The sequence below is a fragment of the Ovis aries genome, chromosome 16 (genome assembly GCF_016772045.2).
Source record: "Ovis aries strain OAR_USU_Benz2616 breed Rambouillet chromosome 16, ARS-UI_Ramb_v3.0, whole genome shotgun sequence".
Taxonomy (NCBI): Eukaryota; Metazoa; Chordata; class Mammalia; order Artiodactyla; family Bovidae; genus Ovis; species Ovis aries.
The window spans coordinates 18,002,501-18,022,854 of record NC_056069.1 but is presented as its reverse complement, the minus strand read 5'-3'; the positions used below and the strand labels follow the sequence as shown (position 1 = coordinate 18,022,854).

Sequence of the window (20,354 nt, the reverse complement as noted above, 5' to 3'; positions counted from 1 at the left end):
CTTCTTCGTGGTTGCCATCCTAACATTTTACAGTGTACTTTTACTTTCCATTTGGTTACTTTCCCCTTGGTTAAACTTCACTGTTCCATAGGCTTTAGAAAACTTCTTAGGAAGTGGTCCAACCTCCAGATAAAACAGTTTCATTTATGGTTTGACCCAGGGATATGCAGTCAGGACTAGTTTCTAAGGGCAGTATTTATGGCTGCTGTGCCCCAAGGCACTGGGGCTCCTTCTTTTAGAATACCCGTATTCTCCAGAGGGGCTGGCAGAAGAGACAACCCTACAGAGAGGCTCTGGTGCTCTGCCTGCAGTGCTTCTGCTGGAGGGCTGAGCAGACTGGCTAGCGGAGAGCCTTTGGTGGCCCACAGAGCCCAGCAGCCATGCAGGTGGATGCAGGGTGCACATGGTCAGACCTCAGGCAGAATTGCATGTGTTTGCACATCAGAATGAATGTGAAGCGCAAGTCAGGCCCTGTCTTCGCTGAGATTATTTGTTAGAATTAATTGACAGCATTAGAATCCACACCCTTAGAGTAGTGTTTATTTTTTAAATATACCTGAATGGGAGCCTTTTTAAATTTCATCTTTTTTGATTGAAAAAACTAATGTTATTTTATATGTGTGCGTGCTTAGTTGCTAAGTTGTGTCCAGCTCTTTGTAACCCCATGGACTGTAGCCCACCAGGCTCCTCTGTCCATGGGATTCTTCAGGCCAGAATTACTGGAGCGGGTAGCCTTTCCCTTCTCCAAGGGATCTTCCCAACCCAGGGATTGAACCTGGTCTCCCACATTGCAGGTGGATTCTTTACCCTCTGAGCCACCAGGGAAGCCTGAGAATACTAGAGTGGGTAGCCTATTCCCTTTTCCAGGGGAACTTCCTGACCCAGGAATCGAACTGGGGTCTCCTGCATTGCAGGTGGATTTTTTACCAGCTGATGATGATTTCGTCGCTAAGTCGTGTCCAACTCTTGGACCCCATGGACTGTAACTTGCCAGGCTCCTCGGTCCATGGGATTTTCCAGGCAAGAATACTAGAATGTGTACCCTTTACTTCTCCTACTCTGCCACCTGAGCTACCTAACCATTTAAGGTCATCTGTTTCTCTGTTTTCTATGCTATTACAGAAATTTTAAAACATAAGATAGCTAAGATAAAAATTGACCAGAAAAAAAGAAAAAAAAAAAACTGACCAGGACTTCCCTGGTTGTCCAGTGGTTACGACTCCACATTCCCACTGCAGAGGATGCAGTTTCGATCCTTGGCTGGGAAAATGAAGATCCCACGTGCTGTGTGGCAGGGGGAAAAAAAAAAAATTTGACCATAATTTTGATACTTAAATCAAATTTTTAAAGTCATTGTCTCTGTACATTTTTTTGTTTCTGTGCTATTACAGAGCTTTATATCTTATGTTTTCTTTTAAACAGTATTTAGGTTCTTTTTTGTTACAATTGGTATTATTGATCTCTTAAGAGCCAAACACTGTAAAAAGTCTGGTGTGTGTCTTCTATGTATGTCTATGATCTTACAGTCACATAAAAACATGAAAAGTTAAGATTTTAATTTGTTTAATGGAATTGATACCACAGTGGATTAAGTAGACAGATAGGACTTTCATTCTCTTAGTGTGTGCATAATACTAAGTTGCTCTTTTAAAGTCTTCTTTTAATTTTAAATTCTGTTTCTGTGATTTGAGTTAAATGAAATTGCACAGCCACTTAACACTTATGTGTGATTTGGATTTTGGAATATTTGATTGACTGACTGTAAGAAGTAATGGAATCAGTTTCTTTATATTTATTCTGGTCTGCAAAAAAGCCCTGGTAGGTTCCAAAGGCTATGAAATACAAGGTTCTCGCTCCCCATCTGCAAAGAGTACACTGTCTGCTCCTAACAGGCAGTCTGGGCAGGGGCCAGAACAGATACATCAGTGTTTATGCCTCTCAAATTGTCGGTCATCCATGCATTTTGATATGTCTGCCATTCAAGTACAGCTGTCTAAGTCCACCTGAGACCAAGCTGAAGTAATGTCTCTTTCTGTTAAAGACCATTCAAAAGCCTTTCAGAACAGCTGACATAGCTGAATTTGGAGTGAGGTTATCTGTGTTTTGATCTTGACTGCCATTGCCTGGGTGTGTGACCTTGGCAAGTCACTTTACGTCTCTCGATTTTCAGTTCCATCAGCAGAATAGAGGGTTTGGTCTGGATAAGTTTTCAGAGCTTTTCTTGATTCAGGTGTGTTTTGATTTTTATGATTTCCTTTGTGTCTGTGCTTAGCCAAAGCTCCAAGGACAGGAAGATGACACTTTACCAACTAAGGAAGCTCCAGATTTTACTTATCATTTAGTTAAGTCTCAGAACAGTGAGGGGTGATACTTGAGTTAAATAAAGCATCCATAAATAAAAATAGTTTGTTACCCTGATTGTCAGTTGAGGCTCTTTCTAAGGTTTGTGCCACAGTTGAAGGTAAGTCTGGAGTTCGGGACCCAAGGGCTGGGAGGGCAGGTAGAATTTGAACCATGTTTTCCAGAAGAACTGAATAATCCCAGAAGTTGGGGTAAGAATATCCTTTATTCCCCAAACATTTCTTTTCTCCGTCAGGTCCTGAAACTTGAACCCTCTTCGGAGTGTGTGCTTCTGCTCTTTTGTGATGCCCCGGCATACACTATGCTGGGGACATCACACCAGTCATGGAACCTGCACGGGAGTCAGGAGGCAGCCTGTAGGGCAAGGTAAGTGCGCTGGTTTGTTTTGTAGCTATGTTGTGTGGCTTTGTGAAATGTTAAATATATGCATTTATGCCCTTTGGGATATAAAGTGCCATTTCATCATTATATCCCAAGAAGCATAATAATTTTAATTGTGCAAAACCGCACAATATAGTTAAAAAATACAACCAAAAGCACAACCCTTCTGCATATTTTTAAAGGCTGATTGCATCTTCCTGAAAGGTTCCATGGCTGGTGTCTCATCTCTTGCATAGTGTCTGTTGATCCCATCAGGGCAGCCCACCACAGCACCTCAGAAATGGGGAGCAGTGAGTTTTCCTGTGATTTTTGTGCTGAGTGCCTCCTCTGAGTGTATTTGGCATGGAAACTAGACGTGACAATTCTTTTTGCAGGACGCCTTTAACCTTAGCTTTGATGGCTGCAGAGTGTGTGTGTTTGATAAAACAAGAGAATGAATGGTGGCTCTTTGGGCTGATTCGCCTCCTAGTACTTAGGACATGAGACTATTCACCCTCCATCCTTCTGCTTAGGGTGCAGGACAGTCTGTGTGGGTGTGTTCATGAACATCTGGCCACAGAATGGTATGGTATGAAACTGATTTATTGACGTGTGAATCATAGCTGATACAGCTTTCTGAATTGTGGAAAAAACAGATTCATCGAACAGGCCACATCGGACAGTGTTCACCCGAGCCATCGAGGCATGCGATCTCCACTGGCAGGATAGCCACTTGCAGCACATTATCAGCAGTGACCTATACACCAACTACTGTTACCATGACGACACTGAAAACTCCCTCTTTGACTCCCGCGGGTGGCCCCTCTGGCATGGTAAGTGGCCAAACCGGAAAGACATTTCCATGACTTACTTCTTTGTTTAGTTTCTATAGCATTACTGGAGTGGGAGGTGGAGAGTTGAGGGATTCAATGGGAGATGGATGAATGCTTGGCAATAGGAGTTTTTCATTCAAATCCAAGTTCAGAAATGGTTTCTTGTGTCTTTGTAATGGTATTTTGGGGGAAACATCTTACTGTTACATCCTGTTTTTGTAGATATATCTGGTAATGGCAACTTTCCCCCCTTCACTTTCTGTTTTAGAACACGTTCCTACAGCCTGTGCGCGAGTGGACGCGTTACGTTCTCATGGGTACCCGAGAGAAGCACTGAGACTAGCAATAGCTATTGTTAACACATTGAGACGACAGCAACAGAAGCAGCTGGAAGTGTTCCGAACTCAGAAGAAAGGTGACTGTGTGGAGGAGTTGGTTTCCACTGGAATGGGGCTCTTGGTGATAATGCCACTCGGTTTCGTGCTCTTTGGTGGGGAGAGAGCTTCTACAATTAGAGCCGTGGCGCTGGCTTCACTCACCGCTCTTTTGAAATGTTTAATGGCCAGCTAATCTGTGACAAGTTTTAGGCATTTTCCCTCTCTGGTTGAATGTTGTGAAACATAAGTTTGTTTATTTTTTGTTTCTTAGTTTCCTAAGTTAATTTTTTAAGGTTTTTTTTGTTTGTTTTTTGTTTTTTTTTACTGTTTGAGTTATGTAGCATATCTAAATTACCTAAAATGCGAGTTAACCAGATATATTTCATTCTGTGAAGAAATGTTTTAACTGTGACAATAAAGGCTCCAGTGGTAGACTGCCTATGTTTGAATCCTGGCAAGAGGTCCCGGCTGGAGACCTTAGGCATTGACTTGACCTTATCTGTGGACTGTGGCCAGTTGAGAACTTGTCTCCTGGAGTTGAAAGATTAAACTAGTTATTTCCTCACATAATATAGAAGCACTGTAAAACATTTTAATTGTAATAACTTGTACATCAGGACATGATGTGTATTTAAAGTGACCAAATAGAACTCCTGGATTTTTTAGATTCTGTAAATAACCTTTGATGAGCTGTCAACTGACAGAACATATTTAACTCCTCTTTGTCTCAGTTTATGAATCTTTTAAATTTTAAATAAGCATTACTTAGTAATAATAATTGCAACAGAGTTATAGTACATGCATAAGGCCCTGATCAGAAGAAAGAAATACAATGCTTTCTCTGATTAATCCATGTGCTTCTTTTTCTTCTGTACATGTAGATCTTTTTAATTTTTCTTTGGTATGATTGTTTTCTTTTCACTCTGGAATTTTATATCTTACTCAGAGAGAAGTAGTTTTAGTTGTGATTTTTTTTGGGGGGGCTTATTTTTTTTTATTATTCCTTGGGCAATTATACACATATCTAGCGTATAGCTGAAAATTATCAAAAGTTGAAGTGGGCTGGAGATTAGACTGTTGTAATATTTTATATCCTTTATATTAAAAGTATTAAAAATGTTAACTAACTGTCATTTTTTGATGAAAGAAAGTTCCAAAGTTACCACATGAGCCAAAAAAGGGGGAGCTCAGATAGGACCGGAATGCCATATCCCTGAAAGTCATTGCTTTGTCCGGTTTGTCATGTTCTTATCATCATTGGCTACCAGATATATTTGCAGAATATGTTGTTTGGCCCTTTGCAAAATTTTTCTGAAGTCTCTCCCTTCACCTAAACACATACAATATATGGCCAAGAGGCGTTTACTTCTGAAAAGTAAAAAGTAAAAAGGATAAAAATAGGCTAAGAGAGAACAAAGTATTTTTTATACTGCAACAGGACAGCTTGCTCTTGGAGTTTTGAAACTTTACTTTATTGCTCTTTACTAAAAAATGTTTTTTAAATGAATTTAATTTAAATGTTACAATATCTAAGAAATACAAAATGTAAAAATGTTAGTTCATGTAGATTAAGTTGAAACACACGTTAAGGTATTAATAGCTGCCTTTGAGGTCTCAGATTCGTTTCTCTTTTATCCTTGACATCATGAAAATTTTAAATTCAGACTATTCTTTACTAGTACTACATATCTATATATCTTTCCCTACTTTATTTTTGTTTGCCCATATTCAGATAATAAGTGTTTTTGTACTGTTACAATTCCAAATTGCTGTAGCAGTTCTTTCTTATGGGGCCAAGATTAGTAAATAAAATATTTTGTACATTTTCAATAATACTTGGCATATGTCAACTTTAAAAAAAATTGATATAATTGACATACAACATTGGTTTCAGGTATACAACATGATTCCATATTTATATATGTTTTTAAATGATTGCCACAGTAAGTATAATACACATACACACATATGGAGAGAGAGACAGACAGACAGACCAGCTTGTTGCTAAGAGTAGTACTCATGTTTCTGTTTTCATCCTGGTTGTGTATATTAAAAATCAGTGACAGAAACTGAAGGGAAAGTCCCTTCCAAGGAATCTAGTGCTCAAGTTTCCATAAATTGTAATACATTGTGCCAGGCCATGCTTTATTTTTTTTTTTATTTTTTTTTTATGTACTAATAGTTGGTAGTCCAAAACCGAAGACTAATAAAGGAATATTGAACTTGGTGGACTAGCTCTGTAGCTATTTACAAGCCAATATTTTTCTTGTTTATTTTATATTATATGTAGTTTTTATTGTACTTTGCTTCAAGAACAAACTACTACTATTTATTATTTTAGTAAACACTTACATGTAAAGTACTGCATTGTTTACAGTAATGGAGTATATCCTAAAGTATTTGCAGCTCTTTTCTCAGCACTCTAACTTGAGAATTTTAAAGTTCTAACATTCCCTGAAGAAAATGAAAAGGATACATTCCATCCAAATTATGTTACCTTCTGTTGTAGTTCCCCTTTGTGGAAAAGTTTCTCTCTTAAATGGCTTACATATCCATGATAAGGAAGATTCTTGTAAGGTGATAGGGGAGTTCAAGTCTGACCCAGAGTATAGCTGCTCTTTAGACTCTATTTTAGATGACTCAGTAAGAAGAATATCTTCTTAATAAAGTTGTAGTTAGTTAGCCAATGATAATTCCAGGGGGAATTCTTAGTTCTCTTTAAAGCCACTCCTAGGAGGTGAGGAGAGTTGTCCTTAACTTCTCAGGTGAAAAGTTGGAATTCATTTTTCCTCATACATTGTAATTTAATAGTGTAAACAATAATGTCAACCTAGTACTCTGGACATGAATTAAATAGATGTTTGAGAGTTTTCCTGGGCAGTTAACACCATTTATATTGATTCACAGATGACCCTTTAGAACTTAAAATAGCTCACAAGTTGGGGTTTTACGAAACCTTGTTTTTTAATTAAAGAGGAATTTTGAATTGAATGTAGCATTAATTGTGAGGATGCTGCTATTAAATGGTAAAGCGTTTCTTTCCTCTACTTCTCTTCTTATCTCAATTCTCTTTTCTTACACAGAGCTACCCCATAAAAGCATAACCTCAATAACCAATCTGGAGGGCTGGGTTGGACACCCCCTGGATCCCGTGGGCACACTTTTCAGCAGCCTAATGGAAGCCTGCCACACTGACGCCGAAAGCTTCCCTGTGTTCTCAGATTTTACAGGTAAAAATAAAACATAAAAATCAATGAAAACATTGACGTTTGCCTCATGTGCTTCCCCCCCAAACCCTGGATGGCATTCGCCACTGGCCGTTGTTCTTCACTGTTTCTTTTATGAATCCATGTAGTTCACAGGACTAGCAGTCAGCAGAAATGGGACTCCCACTTTCTAGGCAGGCTTCTCAAACTGGGAAAAGTCCTGGAGTTGACAGTTGGCAGCATGTATCAAGAACCTAAAAATACGCATTCCCTTCTAATCAGTGATTGTATATCTAAGAGTTTATCTGCGTTTCTGTTTTCCAGCATAGAGATATAGAATAAGGATATATCATATGGCAGCGAAGAAGGTTGGTACCTTTGCTGCCGCCATGACTGGATTAGCTTGGAGAGTTAATTATCTAGCCTGTGGTGGTTGCCCTCGTGGGTTTTGGTGACCCAGACTCTTATCAGGAGGGTGAGGGTATGACTCTGAATCTACTTTCCTTGGGAGTTTGACAGTTGAAGTTTGTTGAGAACTTCTAAATAGAAGCACCGTAACAGTGATAAGACAATGTTCAAAGAATCGTTCTCTTTTGACAACTGATGACTCTGATAACAAAAAGGACCATGAAATTGAGTTACGTATATGTTGTATTCTCTACTGTTTTTATTATAAATTACATCATTATGGTAAAAGTATGAAAAATTTTCAGTTCTAGGTTTTAAAAAATTGGTAACTATTACAGTCATGTAATTTTACTCTTGGTTAATTGAAAATTTGTTTACTGTTAAGTATTCTTAGTATCTCTTCTTCGATTTATGGTTTTCTTTGGTGATTCCTTTTTAATGAGAGAAAAATATTTGTACTATGCTTTCCCCCAGAACATACACATTTAGTCAATTGATGGTCATTTTTTTAAAAGATATTAGAGAACTGTATACTTTAACATGGTTTTCCAGCTTTCTTGGAGCTAAGTCAATAATTCGTTTAAGAGTTCTGGGTAAAATATTAATAGATTGTGCCCGTCAGAGCATCTGCAAAAGTAGTTTCTGAACTCTGATTTCTTCTGTGACAGAGAGTATGGGACAGTGCAAGTCTCTGGAATACCAGCATCCACCTGCACACAAATTCCTGGAAGAAGGGGAGTCCTATCTAACGCTGGCTGTGGAAGTAGCCCTAATAGGGCTGGGACAGCAGCGGGTCATGCCTGATGGGCTGTACACCCAGGAGAAGGTTTGCCGCAACGAGGAACAGCTCATCTCCAAGCTTCAGGAGATTGAATTGGATGACACACTGGTGAAAATTTTTCGCAAGCAAGCAGTCTTCCTATTAGAAGGTAACTGATAACTTCTCCGCTTGTTTAGCGCATTTTATTTAGGCACTCCGCTTTCTTCTGTTGGGAATACTGTTTGAGTACATTTAATACAGTAGTTATCCTGACTGTGTGGTCGCCGAGTGTCACAGGCATGCTCATTCTCCAAAAAGTAGTATCGCTTAGTAAACCGTGCAGGTGTTTAGATGGTTATTATTTGTTAGGTGGTCATGTAAGCAGTGAGCCTGCTAGAAATGATCCCTATTTGAATGTCACAAGCTTGGAAAAGGACTGTTTTTATTTAAACTGTTGTTCTTGAGATAAATGTAAATTTGATATTTAGTGAATTATTGCTGGTAGCCATATTCCTTTATGACTGGTAGCCATATTCCTTTGATATATTAAGTAAGAAAATGGAAATTGGTTGGCATTCCTCCAAATTATTGGCTGTTACATGACTTCTGGATTTTGAACCTGACATTTGCACGTGCTGATAAAGGACCAACAACTGTAGCAGTGAATTTTCACTGTGCTAATTATTCCAGAAAATTCATTAGGTGTAGATTCATCAAGGTAAAAGTTTCATAGAGTCTCTAAGGCAAAGTCAAGTTTTCTTCTTTCTGTAAGGTCAAGAGAAAAGTGAAAATATTAGTTGCTCAGTCATGTCCATCTTTCTGTGACCCCATGGACTGTAGCCTGCCAGGCTCCTCTGTCTATGGAATTCTCCAGGCAAGAATACTGGAATGGGTAGCCGTTCCTTTCTTCTGGGATCTTCCTGACCCAGGGATTGAACCCCAGCTCCTGCACTGCAAACAGATTCTTTACCATCTGAGCCAAACAGACAAATCCCCAAATTTTAACTGATATTTTTTAAAATGTTTTTTCCTTGTCAACAATAAGTATACTTAATGTGGCAGCCTACTCTTTCACTGGAGAAGGAAATGGCAACCCACTCCAATATTCTTACCTGGTGAATCCCATGGACAGAGCAGCCTGGTGGGCTACAATCAGTGGGGTCACACAGAGTCAGACAAGACTGAGGCAACTTAGCATTAGCAATCTTTTACACAGATTTGGGAGATGTCAGAATTTTTTAATTGCTTCCATCTCTCAAGTACATGTGTATTGTTTTTGTGAGATTCTCTGTGATTGATAAGCTCATAGAATATGGTTTATTTGTCTTATATTTGGAATGACTATACTTAGGGAAGGGATTTAGAGAAAATAGCATTTCAAAACCTCTCTTATATGTCCAAAGCTAAAGATCTAGTTGAGAAAAATTTTTTTCATTAAATGCACTGTACATTTATATGTTTTAGAAATGCAGGTTTTTTTATGCTGGCTCTTAGTAACTCTTGGTTAACTGCCTTTTGATTTTCATTATCCTGAAGGAATAGAAGAGGATGTGTGCTTTTCAAAGTTGATAGTGTCTGATACCTGTTCATCACTTACTTATCTATATGTCTTCATGTTCATTACTTATGAATATTTTTAAACTTTTACTCTTTGATTAGTCCATACTTTCTGGTTAAACATTTTAATTAGAACTGTGCCCGATAAGGAGTGCTGATGACTTATCCCAGCCTCCTCTCCTTTCCCAGCCTTGCTCAGCCCACAAAGAGTGGGTGGTGCAGGACAGGAAGAAGTCCAAGGGGAAGCCAAGGGGCCATTTCTATAAACTCCAAAAGATAAGTGCTCCATGACAGAATCAGCTGCACTGGGCACCAAGCTCTTAATGCACTGATGCTCTTTGAATTTCAGGGGCAGATTAGTTAGCGGACTTAAGTATCTGAAAAAGAGGAAGCAGTGGCCCTGTATTGTTGCTGAGTGTTAGTCACGTCTGGACATACTGTGGGCATACTGGAAAAACACTTCTGGGAGACTTAACTTCCGAATTTCAGTTTTTCACTTTCCAGTACCCTGGAGCTCAGGGATTACACTGATTATTCATTGACAAATAATTCTGTGATACCTGACTCAATGTTTTGCTTGTTGGGAAGTGCTGTTATATTGATTATGCATCCTGGCTTTCCCTGCATAGTGCAGAAAGGGAACTTGATGGCTTAAGGGAAATGCTGAAAGGAAATGGGGGAGAGATAAAGAAGAAAAATAGATGTTTGCTATAATTAGTCCTTAATAAAGTAGAGTTCATGTCTTACTCTGCTCAAGCTGCCATAAAAAAATACTGCAAGTTACATGCTTAAGCAACAGCAGTTTATTTCTCACCGTTTTGGAGGCCGAGAAGTCCAAGGTCGAGGCGCTTGCTAATTCAGTTTCTGGTGAGGGCCCTCCTCCTGCTTGCGCAGGGCTGCCTTCTCTGTGAGTTCTCACAAGGAAGAGACGGCATTCACTCTGTCTCTTCTTACGGGACACTAATTCTGCTGGACTAGGTCAGGGCCCCTGTGACCTCATTTAACCTTAATTACTTCCATAAAGGCCCTATCTTCAAATACACTCACGTTGGGAGTTAGGGCTTTAACACAGGAATTTGAGAGGAGGGCAAGCCTTCAGTCTATAATAGTAACAAATAATTTGGCCTCATATGAACTAAAGATAAAAACTGTAATGCTATATCAACTTTTTACTAATATCAGATCACTAAAACATTTTTAAATATCTTTAGTTTGTCTTGGTAAAAAGTGGTTTACATAACTTTAAAGTACTTAAATAAGGAACAGTTCAAAACTACTAACCAAAGAATGAAACAATGACATTTAAAAACAACTTCTGTTAGTTTTTAAAATGATCTAAAATATATCATGCTCTTACCGGAGTGCCCAGTTCAGTAACTCCTCTCACCGTTTCCTCTGAACTGCATTTCTTGCATTCTAAACCCTTCACCAGACTTAGTTTTCTCATGGAAATCAAGTGTATTATGTCCTTTGAGCAGTAACGTGATGGTTCATAATTCTAGAGTCATGAAACCAATGTTACCAAAGGTGACATGGAAACTAATTTACAAAACACTTTACAGTAACTAGACCTCACAGTACCTAAGCGGAAAGTAGTTGAACTAACCACTGTGGTTTCCTTTCAAAATTTGTTTTAAAAGTTGGTATTGCCCTTCGTAAGGTAGCAAGCATTTAGAGAGCACAAAGGGGAAGTCAGCTCTGCCATGATGCCTGTCATAACTTCTGAGAAATGAATTTTGATAGCTTCAATATAAGTTTGCTTTTGAAATCGATCTTTTGAAGCCCAAATGGTGGCAGACTCAGTTACTTTTTTCTTTGGCTTACGGTGAGTATTATTCTATTTTTTATTATTAGTCACTTTCTGAGAATTAACATCTATTTCTCCGTATTAAAAGCAGCAATACTTAAAGGTCTTTGTACTGGAATTTGTGGTTCAGAATCTCCATCCCTCACCCTGAAGCAGAGCACTCTTTTCTGGAAACCTGGCTTATCTGTGCCCCTACAGCTGAGTCTGGAGCAGGTTCCAAAGTGAAGCTGTAGAGTCATCTGTGTATTTGAAAATCTGGATGCTTAGATCTCACACATTGAGAGAGGGCCTGTCTTAAGTTCAGTGAGGTTTCCTGCTTCCTTATTTCCCGAAGCAGTTGTCATGTGAACAAGCTCCGCCCCCTAGTTGTGTGATTCTCCTTTCAGCTGTGCTGCAGGCAGCTGTTCCTAAAGTGAATTTGGTGTCGTATACTCTACCCTGTAGCATCATTTCTGACTTAAGAATTGTATTCATTTCAGTCACGTCACTTAGATTACATTCTTCACTAGATTAACACTGTTTATAACTTTACGTAAGAAATTTATACTTTACAAGAAGTCTTAGTTCCTTGTTTAAGAATGTAAAATGTATATGCTCTCTTCCTACAGCCGGCCCATATAGTGGTTTAGGCGAAATAATCCATCGGGAGAGTGTTCCAATGCACACATTTGCCAAGTATCTCTTCACCTCTCTCCTACCTCATGATGCTGAACTGGCATACAAAATTGCACTGAGAGCAATGCGGTACGTATTCCGCCCCGTGGGCAGAGGCGATCCAAATCCCCACCAGGAAAGATGGCTGTTAGCTAACTTCTTGCTTATCCATGTTTCTTGTAGGCAGCAGGAATCTGAAGAAGCTATTCGTGCTTCTTGAGTTGTGGCGGTGGTAGTTTGTTGCCTCATTTGGCTTTTGTTTTAAAGTAAGGGAAAGAGGGTATTTTTGTCGGCCGTCACACTCACGTTCATGTGGCTTTATCCTACTTAGTCTTGAAGCTAGAGTTTGAGACTAGAGAACAGCTTGAGGTTGGGTTTCGTCACAAGGCAGCAACCTTCCTAAATAACTCATTATTTTGAAAAAATTAGATTTTTGAAACAGTGGTAAATAATACATACACTTGGCTGAATATAATAATTGAGGAAGCCCTTCACACCTGCTGCAGTTATACATTCCCGTCAGTAGTGCAGGAGAGCCGTCTTGGCACGAAAACACCTTTGCACTCAACCGGAGAAAGAGAGAAGGTGGGAGCTCTGTCTGGCATGGACGGCATCCCAGTTCAGGGGTCGTCCAGGATTTGCCTGCCTCGGCTCTGTTCCCATCACCCTCAGTCCCTCTTTCAGTAATAATAATTAGAACACGTTGTCCTCTGCTGCTGACTTTTCTGTTTTCTCCTCCTTTATAAAGTCAGTTCACAAAGTAGTTATTTTCATCATGAATTTGTGCTAGCTGAATATTTTTTAATGCATTCAAGATTGCATTTTTCAGTCTTATATATAGTCTTTTAAACTTTAAGGATCTGAAAGAAATATTCTACTTTCTTAAAACGTGAGCTTTTCCTTTTGTCTTTTTTTTTTTTTAATCAACGCATTTGTTAAAGTGCAGATCGGACCCTGTTATTGCCACCTAAAGACACACCTCCAACTTGAGATGTTGGAAAATAGTTTGATTCCACAGAAACTTTTTAGCCAGGGTAGTGGATTCAAAAACAGTGCCTTTCCTGTATAACTTAAAAATCACAGGAGTCCTCTTTTTTATGCAGCAATAGAGTGTATAGTCATGTATGTGTTTATTGTCCCTGTGTGTCATTGTGAATGGAGGCGGCTGCTGCTGCGTCGCTCTAGTCGTGTCCGACTCTGTGCGACCCCATGGATGGCAGCCCACCAGGCTCCCCCATCCCTGGGATTCTCCGGGCAAGAACACTGGAGTGGGTTGCCATTTCCTTCTCCAATGCATGAAAGTGAAAAGATAAAGTGAAGTTGCTCAGTCGTGTCCAAGTCTTCGCGACCCCATGGACTGCAGCCCACCAGGCTCCTCCGTCCATGGGAGTCTCCAGGCAGGAGTACTGGAGTGGGGTGCCATCGTGTATGGAGGCTAACATCTTTTAATTTGACATGCTTTCTTGGCAACATGAAATCTCATTAACATATCAGAAAAACCTTAAAAGTTCTCTTGTCTATTTTTTAAATATATTAAAAAATAACTAACATAAGCAAAAGTCCACCACCAAATTACTTTATACCACTTGGTTTGTATTTTAGAGCACAATTTTATAAGTACGTTCCTATTCCTATTTTTGGAAGCTGACAGATGAAGACAGGTGCTCTGCTCTGTACTAAGATTTGTGCTCCTGTGCAAAGGGAAGGATGCTAATGTTGTGATGCCACCAGATGCTATTGCCTCAAATCCTGTTAAGTTTAAGGGTAAAATAGCGTAAGGTTTCTCTGTGCTTCTGGCTTATGTGAAGGTATCTATCAGGAGGGAAGAGGCTTACTTTTCTAACACTCAGAAACTCATCTATGTCTGCCCTCGGTGGCTGCCAAGGCAGAATGTTCATGGGGAATTTTAGCAGGGCACAGGCGAGTTGTTACCACTTCTTTTCCACCTGCCACATGCCCTCAGCCAAAGGGCTGCTGTGGGAGGGAGGTGGTGTGAACTATTAGAGCATCTCTAGTATGCTAGGCCAGAGAAGGCAATGGTACCCCACTCCAGCACTCTTGCCTGGAAAATCCCATGGATGGAGGAGCCTGGTGGGCCGCAGTCCATGGGGTCGCTAAGAGTCGGGCACGACTGAGCGACTTCACTTTCATACATTGGAGAAGGAAATGGCAACCCACTCCAGTGTTCTTGCCTGGAGAATCCCAGGGACGGGGGAGCGTGGTGGGCTGCCATCTCTGGGGTTGCACAGAGTTGGACACGACTGAAGTGACTTAGCAGCAGTATGCTAGGAGTGAATGTTCTTCTGGATGGATTCTGATACTGTTTCCAGCCTCTGGGAATAGCCAGGGGAACAGGAAGGAAAAGAGACCTGTGGCTTACTTGCTTCTTAGTCTTTCTAGAAAGAGAGGGGAAGTCCTGAAGAAAAGTGCTTTCGCAATCATTTTCCCATCTTTCCAGGAATGTTGACTAGTTTCCTCTACGGCAACTCTGGAAAGATCTGTCTGTGAATATAAGGATACTCCGGATTTTTAAAAGGCTAACTAGCAACCCCACCAAAATTCTCACTACTAAATTGCCACCGTCTAATCTCTATGTCCCTACATAAAAGGAAAAGGGAGGGAGGCATTGACCTGTCAGAGCAGTAACTGCTGTTGGGCGAGGCCCCAAGCCCAGCGTCACACTCAAGCCCACAGACCCCTCCTGGCCCCCAGCTCTTACTCCACAGTCCCTGACACTGGCGTACTTGAGTGAAGGTCAGTATTTTTGATGGCTGTAAAAAAAAAACTATTGCGGTTGCAGCTACTCTGCTAATCTCGTTGGTGCTTGTATTTGGACAAGACCACTAAGCATGTGCTTTGTTTCAGTAGTTGTTCTTTATAAGTCAACATTCTTAAAGACAGATTGATTAAAATAAGAAATGGTGCTGAGTTTGTAAGACTGTCAAGGGACAAATAGGTCATTTGCACTCATCATCTGTAATGTGATTGATATAACATTTTCTAACTACAAATTTCTGAAGTATAAGGAACTAATTCTGCACAAAGGATGAATATATGGATAGGAAGTCATTTTTGTTTTGCTTTCCCTCTCATTTTAGGAAGTTAGACTTATTCGTCTCAGCTATACAGCGATCCCTAACTCTTTATCATCTCAGTCTTAAATATCCACTTCACTATCAGTTTCTTTTGATTTTTATTTTTCAGTGAATTATAAGGTTCAGAAATTTTACAGTAGGTAAACACTAAGACTTGTGTTTTAAAGCTCTCTATTGTTACATATCTTCATTTCCTTGAATATTGCCATTTTCTGAATGATGCTAAAGAAAGGAAACCCTTAGGTTTAGATAGTGAGCCATTAATGAGGTAACTTTAGCATCCAGACAGCAGAGCATAGCTGTACCAGCTCTCCCCTCACCAAGGACCTGAGCAGTCTCTCCCAGCGTGTCCTCTCTCCTCTGGCTTCCGGCCAGTCCCTGTGGCCAGGATGGTAACTGAGCGCTGCCTGCCTTGTCTTATCATTACAGGTTGCTAGTATTGGAATCTACTGCTCCAACGGGAGACCTCACCCGCCCACACCACATTGCATCAGTTGTTCCCAACCGATACCCTCGCTGGTTCACTCTAAGCCACATAGAATCCCAGCAGTGTGAGCTGGCGTCCACTATGCTAACTGCAGCCAAAGGTACTGGGTCATCCTGAGGTCTTGTGATCATTTCGTGAATTTGCCTCTTTAAGGGTCATGTTTTCCATCACATTCTCAGTGGTGGAGCTTATGTTGTAAAGGATTCTTTTCTTTAGATGTTAGCTTAGGAAGCAAAACAGGTGCTACTCATTTGAGCCAACATTTTCCTCATTTAACTGCATCGTTAAACTTGGTCCTCGCAGAGTTCAGGTTTAGTCACTATGGCATGTAAATGGTGGGTGAGCTCCAGAAGCAGATTAAAAAGTCGGGTTCCACTTTTTTCTCCCTGAAATATTACCAGAAATACATCAGTAGGAACCTGAGAGAACAATTTGCTCTCTCTTACTGGTTCTGGTTCACACTTGCCTTTAGTCACTGAGGGTGTGTCTCAGTGTATCCTTTTTTCAAGGTGGAATGCGCAGATATTGCAATAACCTTGAGACACTTAGTTGGGCCATCTGTGAACATTATGTGTAAATTAAGTTGTGCTTTGTGTCTTGTTCCTTTTTAAACTCCCTTTGGGTGTGTGTGTATGGTTTTTTTGTTTGTTTTGCTCTGCCTTGATTCCGTTTCCCCCGTTCACTGCAGGTGATGTTCGGAGGCTGGAAACAGTGTTAGAATCCATCCAGAAAAACATTCACTCCTCATCCCACATCTTCAAGCTTGCCCAGGATGCATTTAAAATAGCAACTCTCATGGACAGTTTGCCAGACATCACTCTTTTGAAAGTGTCTCTGGAGCTGGGCCTGCAGGTGCGTGACTGTGGTTTTTCCTGGGGTGACAAGGGCTGCTAATAAAAGCATCATCCTCAGACCGTGTCTGCTTGTTTGGATGTTTCAGTGCAGGCCCGTGACTCTCTGGGGCACAGGTCTGCTAGACCTCAGGAGAGCGCTGCGCTTCACATAGTCATTCCCAGCTGAGCCACACTGCAGCTGCATGTGTAGGACTGTGCAGTTTAGAAGCCCTGTTGGTGTCTTTCAACAAAAAAAGCATCTTCTATATTAGAGCCTTAACCTCACTGTTTCTCCTTTAATGAATGAAGAAGAGTTATTCCTGTACATGACTTAAGCTCTCGTGTGTCATAAAGAGTCAGTTGTTAGGGTTCTATTTTTAGAGGAAGTATGGATATTTATTGATGTTTTTTCATTTTCATAACAGATGGACAGTTCGTCTCCTTTTTATAACCCTGAGAAAATTAGGTAAAGGAAGAGGGATTGGGTCTGGTTTCAGCTTCAGCAAGCATGCTTAGACATATTATCAAGGACACTTTGAATTAGTTATTTAAGTAGATGTTGCTTCCTTAGAGTATCTGAAAAGATTACTGTATAAATCAGGAACTGAAAAGTTTATGTTTCTACTTTTCTCAGGGAATCCCTATTAACATTTGTGTTTTTCCCTCCATAAAAAAGCAGTCAAAGAAATTGCCACTTTCTGATTTTCTAAAGTATGGGGATTAGAATGCCCTGGTTAGATGATTCATACAGTTTTCTAGTTATGGCTTCTCCTTTCAGTGATTAATAAGGTTAAAGAATTAGATTACAGGAGAATGCCCTTGCCATATATATAGTACTCTACAAGTAGAGGGCATGGGAAATTATACTTAAAGCTATATGGTGACATTTTAGAAGTTTCTTTTTAAAAATAACTTCATACTGTTTGGCTTATTTTTGTTATTTGCCTCAGAGATATGATGCAGAAAGAGCCTTTAACATGAGCTTTCTGGCTATTTGGAATTCTGGCAGATTATTCTGGTAGATTACTAGGAGCTTGCTCCGTGCTTCATTCTTCCTGGGACCCCGGAAGCAATCCCATAGACCTTTCCAAGAGAGTATTATGTTCCTAGAGGTTCTGAATCTTAAAAAATGAGGGAAGCAGAAAGATATGGTTGATTTTATTTAGGAATCTGTTAGAAAGTAAAAAACAAAATTAGATTGCTAATGATGCCAAAGGTGATTTCCTGCTATAGACTTGTGCTTATCTTCTTAATCACCAGGAAGGAACAACCAGAGGTTGAAGAAATAACTAAAACAATTATTTTTTTAAAAAATGGAAGGTTCTCAGTCAGAATTGATTCATGAGGTGGCTCAGAGATTCAGAAGCAGGGAATGTTAAAGATGGGGAGGAGAAGAGCACATGGGCCATGTTTAATGTGCCAGTCCAGCCTTTGAGTTTTGCAGACGAGAAAAGTGGTTGATTGAGTGGCTTGCCCAGGATGCCACATCTAGCCAGTCGGCCCACCAGGAGGAGAACACAAACCTCCTGCCTCCTAGGCTGGGACAAGACCAGCGAGGGAAGCCGTAGACAAATCCGAGTTCACTTGCAGAGCTTTGCTCCAAATAAGGCTCTCCATCCTCCTGGTAGTAGGGAGTGTGCCTAGTATTAATAATTTATACCTTGGGGTGAACTGTTTTCTTTTTCATTGACTTGGTATTGCCTTCCAAAGCATTCTGTTATCCTGTCTTTATAGGTTATGCGAATGACACTGTCAACCTTAAATTGGCGGCGACGGGAGATGGTGAGGTGGCTGGTAACGTGTGCTACTGAAGTGGGTAGGTAGAATCAGGAGGGAGCTTCCCCAGGTGCCTTGTGGTCAGGTTCAACTTGTCATCTCCAGATACATACAGGAACAGTGTCACTCTTTCACTTTGGCGTCTCCAAGGCTCCTGCCCCTTCCAGCAACCTACAGGGCCTCCCTTCCCCCCACCCTCCCTTCCACCTCCAGTTATACCCCCTTGCACTGCTCCTGTCACGTCTGTGGGGCTCCAGTGTCTTACCTAAAATGGAATAGGCCAGGGAGTAAACCCTGTTTATTCAGTTGTTCTGTCACTCTTAAGGCACCTTTAGTAGCTTCTTGTGATAATCAGATTTACAGTTTTCATATTCCAGAAATGGAATGAATATGAAACTTTGGTAGGAGAGAAACCATCTTTGAAAATACCTTCAGACTCTGGGTTAGGGGTTCACAGCACTTTAATGAAAATGATATAAAGTTATCTCATTGCTCTGAGTTTTTCCTTCATTATCTGAGCGCATTTCTCAAGGTACCCAGCAGAGAAGTGACCACTGGGTGTGGTTTAGGTGTGCGTTCAGATGTATGAGAATTTTTAGTAGCCACAAGAAGATCTGGGCTGCACATATAGGTGCAGTTTGTGAAACCCTTCAGCCAACTAGCTCCTCTCTGCAGCAGTGAGTTGGAACTAAAAAGCCCAGACATTCCTGGTGAGAATGCCAACACAAACCAAATAGTGGCTGTTTAAAATGAGTGTTGGTTAAACAGCCACCATTTCTTCCCGTTTGCATCAGAAAAGGATATATACCTCTTGCTGAGAATACGCTGCCACCTCAGTGTGTATCTAAAGACTGACACAGCAGATACCGTAAAAGCATTTTCCTTGTTGTTTTTCTTTTGTTAATCTATAATGGTATGTTATCTTGGAAAGCAGGAAATTGGTCTCAATATAAAAGTTATGTTATCAACGTGATGCTTTAGTACATCAATACAAAGATAATACCGGTTCAAAAACTACCAGACCACTACCCTACCCTGCACCAAGACAGAGGCCTAATTCCTCTTAGATTTAGTGCCTGCTTTTTAAATGGCTCACATGTAGGATTTTCCTACAGCTGAGGCACATTGATCTGTGTACTTAGAATGACGCTTAAACCTTGTCATCCATCTCAAACATTTGAGTCATCTGTATGTCTGCTTCTGTTGACTTTTTTCTCTGATTACAGGTCACATTTCCTTGCTTCTTTGTGTGTTTAATCGTTTTGTACTATGTATACTTTAAACTTGGGCACACACACACACATATCACATAAAGACTCCCTATTCTGGTGAGAGTTGTACTTTCTCTGACTCACAGTCTGTAGTGGGTAACTGACAGGAGGCCCCAGTGACCTGGAACTCATTAGCAAAAAGCCATTGTCTGAAATGGCAAGCAAGCAGCAGCACAGCGCAAATACCAGCTACCGAGAGGATTCGTTCTTTATTACAGGAAGTTCATGTTCCTTAGGCGTTTCACTGAATAACAATCTATCATAACCTTGTTCTGAAAGGTTGCTCCCAGGCACATTACCTTACAGGATTTTCTGGCCGGGCTCATGTTCTGTGATAGTTAACAGTGTAAGCATTGATTAAAGAGTGGAAGTAAGGCGAGACCCCCAGGCAGCCAGTCAGTAATGGGGCTTCTCTGTGTTCTTGGCAGGTGTTTATGCCCTGGACAGCATCATGCAGAGCTGGTTTACACTCTTTACTCCCACCGAAGCCACAAGTATTGTTGCCACCACTGTGATGTCCAACAGCACCATCGTCCGCCTCCACCTGGACTGCCACCAGCAGGAAAAGC

At 40.6% G+C, this 20,354-nt stretch overlaps 1 protein-coding gene across 1 annotated transcript in view; it reads left to right on the top strand.

The window, feature by feature from the left end:
• The window catches only part of ZSWIM6 (zinc finger SWIM-type containing 6), a 209,340-nt gene that overhangs the window by 186,399 nt on the left and 2,587 nt on the right, over positions 1-20,354 (top strand). Inside the window, exons 6-14 of the mRNA XM_015101288.3 lie at positions 3,378-3,554; positions 3,823-3,969; positions 7,015-7,161; positions 8,214-8,474; positions 12,278-12,413; positions 15,848-16,005; positions 16,594-16,757; positions 18,473-18,554; positions 20,214-20,354. The exon at positions 20,214-20,354 is cut by the window's right edge and continues 2,587 nt beyond it. Coding sequence (XP_014956774.3) covers positions 3,378-3,554; positions 3,823-3,969; positions 7,015-7,161; positions 8,214-8,474; positions 12,278-12,413; positions 15,848-16,005; positions 16,594-16,757; positions 18,473-18,554; positions 20,214-20,354 — 1,413 coding nt within the window. The remainder of the gene's footprint in view (positions 1-3,377; positions 3,555-3,822; positions 3,970-7,014; positions 7,162-8,213; positions 8,475-12,277; positions 12,414-15,847; positions 16,006-16,593; positions 16,758-18,472; positions 18,555-20,213) is intronic.